The 6092-nt window shown below is 51.0% G+C and overlaps 1 protein-coding gene across 1 annotated transcript; it reads right to left on the bottom strand.

Annotated features, from left to right (window-relative positions):
• Positions 1–4388: 4388 nt before the first annotated feature.
• Positions 4389–5459, bottom strand: MAA_05477 (uncharacterized protein; the record flags this gene model as incomplete). Its single annotated transcript, XM_007823475.2, has 2 exons — positions 4389–4567; positions 5138–5459. The coding sequence occupies 2 exons, from the start codon at positions 5457–5459 to the stop codon at positions 4389–4391; spliced, it is 501 nt and encodes a 166-aa protein (XP_007821666.2).
• Between the last annotated feature and the right edge of the window lie 633 nt (positions 5460–6092).

Raw genomic sequence — 6092 nt, 5'->3', positions numbered from 1 at the left:
CTTGTGGTGGACCAGGTCGAATCCATCACGAGCAAGGATGATGGTACAGCAATGCCCGCTGAATCGGGACACCCTTTGGCCTGACGTCTGGTACAGCAATGCCCGCTGAATCGGGACACCCTTTGGCCTGACGTCTGGTACAGCAATGCCCGCTGAATCGGGACACCCTTTGGCCTGACGTCTGGTGGGTTGGAGGATGGATGGTGAAAGTGGAGGCATTTCCGAAAAGGCCCCGCTTGAGCTGAAGAATGGGTACTGTGGAAGCGTGGTTATTCCGGCCCGCAGGACTGAGAAAAAAACTCTGCACGCGGAGAGCAAGACGATTCAAAACTCCACCGGACCCAACGCAAGAATGGCCACAGGGTAGCCAGAAATGGCATGTGTCTTGGTCGCTCGCCGAATGCCGACGCCATTGAGCTCATACTGGTGCAAAAGCCATCTTCCAGGGGTCAATGGAATTTTTTAAATTTTTTTTATTTTTGTTTCCAGGCTGCCAGCCCTCGTCGTCACCCCGGTCCCCGGTGGCCCGTCATGACTTGCATTCGTGATGAGTCTGGTGCCCGTGATGGTGTGCCTCGCCGCAGACTGGCCGCCGGTACGACTTCTGGTTTGCTTGACCGGCCTTGGCAGCGCCTTTCAACGGCGAATGGAAGTGGCACAAAGCACCTGTGTGGTGTGCTCTTGGCTCGACATTCTAGGGTTTGCCTACCTTCCAACGTCGAGTGGCTGGTGTCAAGGCGCAACAGAAGCGTCACAATGTCTTGTTGTTCATGACACCCTCATCACCTGCAGTACAAGTATAGGACTCATATCACTGACCACAGCCGGCGAGGCCCAACACGCCTGCTGCCCGAGATCGTGGCACTGGGGAAAAAAGAAACTCACCCAAAAACCCGGCAGCGGTGGTTCTTGCGCGGTGTGGCGCGTTGCTATTCGCCGACTCCGAGGGCCGCTGATGGATTTGATGCCATGTGTACATACACACGGACGGTTGCTCCAGTGGCCTCATTCAGGCCTCTTGGACCAAGATTTGTCCCTGGTCTTTTCTTTGTTTGGCATCGCCTGTCGAAGTGCGCACGAGAACGTGGATTTTGAGCAGTGGTTGCGGTTGTGGTTGTGGTGGGGGTTGGGTATGCAAGGCAGTGGCGGTGAATAAATGTCTGGTGTTTGTGGTGCAAATCCCATCGTAGACCGTTTTTGTTCTGAGGATTTGGACGCCGTGATGGAAATGCTATGGGGCAATGGGCGGGATTTCTTGACCGCGTGAGCTGTTGTTGAACGAACGTGGTAGATGACGACGGGACCATATTGCGGGCAATGTTGGTACTATTCTTATTTCTTCATTTTTAGCCGTGATACGTGGTAAATTGTGGGTTGGGCTGAGTGTATGGCGGTGAGAGTCTCTCTTCTTCTTCTTTGTTTTTGCTTTGTCGTGAGCAGCAGTCGTGTAGTTGGCGGTGAGTCTGAAGGTTGCTGCTCAAGTTGATTCAGACTTCCTCAGTGTGCGGTGGTGTCAACATCGCGGACCAGCACTTGTCATGTGTACCGAGATAGATGACTGACGAAACGGGCATCTGTATGCGGCCATGTACCGGTTCTGAATGCCATTGTAACTTGTCCAAAAGAGGGCGACCAACACTAACTTCTTGTCTCTTTGTGCCCTGTCTACTCTCCCCAGTTTGTCACCCGGGTGTACCACGAAATTCCATGACTGGCAGTTGTAGTTGAAGACAATTCAAGAAGAAACGGCCCGACAAAACCAGGTCAAGGTAAGTGGCAGCATCAGCAGCCATGCCTCTCCCTCCGTGTGAAGTACATTCCAAGGGATAAACAGGCCATACAAGTGTCGCAAATTACCTGAGCCTTGATATGAGTCTCTTTGTGTTCAAGCTTAACATATCTGCTACATAGATATGCCAGTGTATTCTGAATGACGGGATTCGTGCGATATGAATATTCGAGGCGCGGATGGATTTCATGAAATATTTACATCTTAACCCCGTCTCGTACCTCGTCAAGGCATAAAAAATACACTATACTTGGCATCCTATCGTAGTATTATGGATACGGCACTCAGTGTTCGGAGAATGGGCAGACATTTATAATCCCGGAAATTTCTTTGATCAAAGAGATCCAGAGATGATGAGTACGCCTCTCGCTTGGACAGGTGGCCCCGTCAATTAGGACTACATTTATTTAAAGGTGATTCACACCATTCTTATTCATGACTGATGTTAGGTGCCCCCAAATTATCGAATTTCTTGGGTTGTGACACTGTTTGATGATTACGCTGGCCACGTCCAAGATCTACGTACGCCTCCTTCCCATTCATGAGCCAGCTGCTATAAAGCACAAAGCGATAAGCTAGCCTTTATATCCCTTAAGCTTGAGTAGTTAAATATACCGGCGTCCGAGACCTATGGCAAATACACTTCTGCTGAAGCTCCATCATGTCATGTTCATCGAGTGTTGGGTATCAGAAACTGACGACGGCCGTCTTTTCCGGCAGAATTCGGATATTGGGCCATTTCTCGGGGTTTTGTTTTGGATACTTTACAAGTACTAGTATCGGTGCGGTTTCCGTAGGCTGATTGATAGAGCATATATCCAGCCGTTGCGTCTCATCTCTGAGAGGACAGTCCGATCTGCCTGGAAGTATAAGCTGATACTTGGCTGGATACACATTTCTGGGGGAAATTCTTGTTCTGTATTATTCCGAAACTCATTTCGTAATCAAAGCAGACGATGCAATAACAAGTATTTTGCTTCTGCCAGTAAATCTTGTGCAAGGTAATCGTAAACATCATGATGGACACGCCGTTGAATAGGCAATCAGACATGGACCGTGTGTTCCTACATGGCTCTCTTCCAAAGGCACTGTCATCAAAATTTGAAGCGACTTGGCGAATAAATTTGGTTGGATTTGAGTTTTATTCTCTCAAGGGCATTAAAAAAAGCATATACTTATACCACTGATGGTGTTGATTCTTGCGAGTATGTCAGGTCGGCGAGCTATAGGGTAGTTGGCAAACGACCAAGTGAAGAAGCAGCTTGGCCAATGCTCCAAGTCGGTGATGAACTTTGTTCCTAAAGCGAGTTTCAAGTATTTATTATTTATTTCCATTGCACATGACTTCTATCGGTGACGTTGGTGAGCCCAGTACATGATGTCTGGTTGGTGTTGGCCACTTGGTCATTGTTTATACGTGCATTTGCTACAGCAAACGTACAAACAGCAAGCAAAAGATGCCAACTGCCAAATCCAAGCATTGACAGTGAATCCAAACCCACCTACGTGCGGTTTGGAAAGACTCGCAACATGTGTGATAGTTTGACCGCCAACCCCGACAAGCAGCCGCAACATGGCAGCAAAAGCATGAATTCGTCTCTTCTTGTGATGACTGCAACGCGGTAAACAAAAGCACGTCGAATGGAAACCAGCGAGGTACCTCTCATATACCTGCGCCTTTAACCTGCAGCCTCTGCTTCTCGCAATCGGGACCTACAAGCCAAGAGACGCCCGCCCAGTGAGACTATGCATCCATGTCCGGCACTCAAACAGCGGGAAACAAGCTACCCTGGCTCGTCATGTCTGATCAATGATACTAAGTACCAGCACTGAGACTACTATTACCCCATCTGGTAAGCCAGGAAGCCCGTGCATCGGCAAGATCAGAACTGCGGGGGAGGAAACGAACAAGCACATGAGACAAAAAATGACGTGGCTCGCCGATGAATCTGGGGTACGAACCGGCCGGGTTGCCCGTCGTCCGTGCCAAGCTGACAAATGATGGAGGTGACAGCACGAACGATGATGTGTTGAACGTGAAGAAATAAAAAGGGCGCCGCGAACGGTGTTACGGACCATGGCGCCGGTTTACTCGCTCGCCGTGCGTGTTGAAGCTGAGCCGTGATCGGAAATGGATGGACATGGCAACTGCGACCTCGTAAGCCGGCCCAGGCGGGTCTTGACTCGGTTCGCGTTGCCATGATGCGAGGTTGGATGCGAGGTTGGATGTGTACGTTGGGTCATTATGGTCCAAACTGAATGTTTTTTGTCCATTCAAGTATCTAGTGATGCATTCTCAGTTCAAGGGGTATCGCAGTGCTTTTTTTAAAAAAAGAAAACAGAAATTTTCCAACAAAAATTAATTCACCAGAGGAAAACCAAAAAGTGAGTCGGCTTGATTCTCCCATGGTCTGAAAACCATTCGCTTCAATGTTCCTTCCCTTCCCAACTCCACGCACAGACTCGGACCAAAAAGTACCAGACCAGACCGCTCCAATCCCAAGCCCCGGGCTCATGACACGCAAAAGGAGAACAAAAAAAAAAATCAATGAATCAACGTCAGAGAAGCGCGTGATTAATCATCGGCGGCGGCGAGTCTTCATGACGTGTGGTGGACGGGAATGCCGACTCGAGTTCGGCGCCAGGGCTTCTTGTGCGACTTGGGCTTCGTCTGCAGCTCCTTGTTCGCGCCTCGCAGGCAGCGGTCCAGCATCTCCCATCCCTCGTGGGGAAGATCAATGAGGGAGTCGTTGAGGGTATCGATGATGAAAGGGTTGGCTGCGCCGAGGGGGAAGACCCCGTGTTAGCCGACTAGACTCGAGACTTGGCCTTTGAAGCTTGATTGACGCACGGAGGCAGGCGTGTTTGGGGTTCAGTGTTCAACATCGAGTTTAATGTTGTTGCATCGATTGTGGCGGCACTGGCCCCACACATATGTGCACAACTTGCCTGGCATTAATGCTTGGCGGCACGTCTCGAGCGCTCAAGTGAGTGCATGTGCTGCTCCGCTATGGTGGCCGACCGCTGTAACCTTGCCCACGGACCAGGTTGCAGCAGTGGAATGGGCGGTGCCTTCAGTGCCAGTCATTGATCCCAGTGCCCAGATGTCAGTTGATGCCCGCTGGGGCCCACTGACCGGAGGCCCCACTGCGATCAATGATTGATCAATTCAATTGACGGCTGGGGAGGAACCGCAGCCCAGCCTGCACCAGTTGACATGTGGCGGCCTGAGGTGGCCTGACATGCCCGAGGCTGCAAGCCAAGACGCAGCATTTCAAGATTCAAGTCCATCGCATCGCATCCAGGATTCAAGGGGAATAACATGGAAACAACAACAACACCACTTACGCATCAGATCGATTCCCGCCTCGCCCGCATTCACCGCCAGGTCTATCCTCGTGGAATTATAGCACCCGTACCTCTGCTGGAGATGCAGCATGCAGCGCCATAGCTCGCGCGTCTCCTTCTGGCTCATGCCTTCACAGCTGCGGCTCGAAGCCGACGACGGCGACGTGCTCGGTTTGCGGTCGTGCTGATACGTAAAGAAGCGGACAGAGCACCGACGAGACGTCGCCAGCGGGGGGCACTCGTCATGAGACGTCCATGACGAGTTGGACGCAATAGAGCATGTTGACGACGAGAGTCGTCGTGGAGAGGGCTGGTAGTCCATTGTGAGTGTGGGTGCAGTCTGTCTTCTTGTCTGGTCTTGTCAAGAGTAAATTCACCCCGTACTTGAGGAGGACGGCGGACACGACGATTATTTGTACTAACTCTTGCGCAGATACAATACAAAAACAACAAAGGGACAAGAAGAAAAACAAACCCGGGCCGGGATCAGGGTCTCTTATACACATACAATCATACATACATACAACGGGCAGGCGTGTTTTTCTATAGAGACAGAAACAAGGGTCAACGTTCAACAAATCGGTCCCATCCATGACTAGCCGTTTTCCTCATCAGCTCGACGGCCTCATGCTTGGTCGGCCGCCGCCAACTGGCTGCCGATCCGATGTCTCGAGTGGGACGCAGGTGGATCCTCACGGCATCCAACTTTTAGACGAAAAGGTAGTGCCAGCGTACCATGACGAGTCCTCGATCGATGCGCATGGCTGGCTGGCATGTTGTAGGGCCATGGGAAGTCGTAGCGTCGTAGGGGGTCACAGCGTTGCAGTCACAGTCGCAGTCACAGTCACAGTCACAGTTTGTTTTCCGAGCGCAAGAGGGAGAGAAGAAAAAAAAAAGACTCAAAACACGGCCGTCGTGCGATATCTTCTTGGTCTGGTGTCACGTACGTATATAA

This window comes from Metarhizium robertsii (assembly GCF_000187425.2).
Source record: "Metarhizium robertsii ARSEF 23 chromosome Unknown MAA_Scf_2, whole genome shotgun sequence".
In the NCBI taxonomy this organism is placed as follows: domain Eukaryota; kingdom Fungi; phylum Ascomycota; class Sordariomycetes; order Hypocreales; family Clavicipitaceae; genus Metarhizium; species Metarhizium robertsii.
This window is presented reverse-complemented; position numbering and strand designations above follow the sequence as displayed.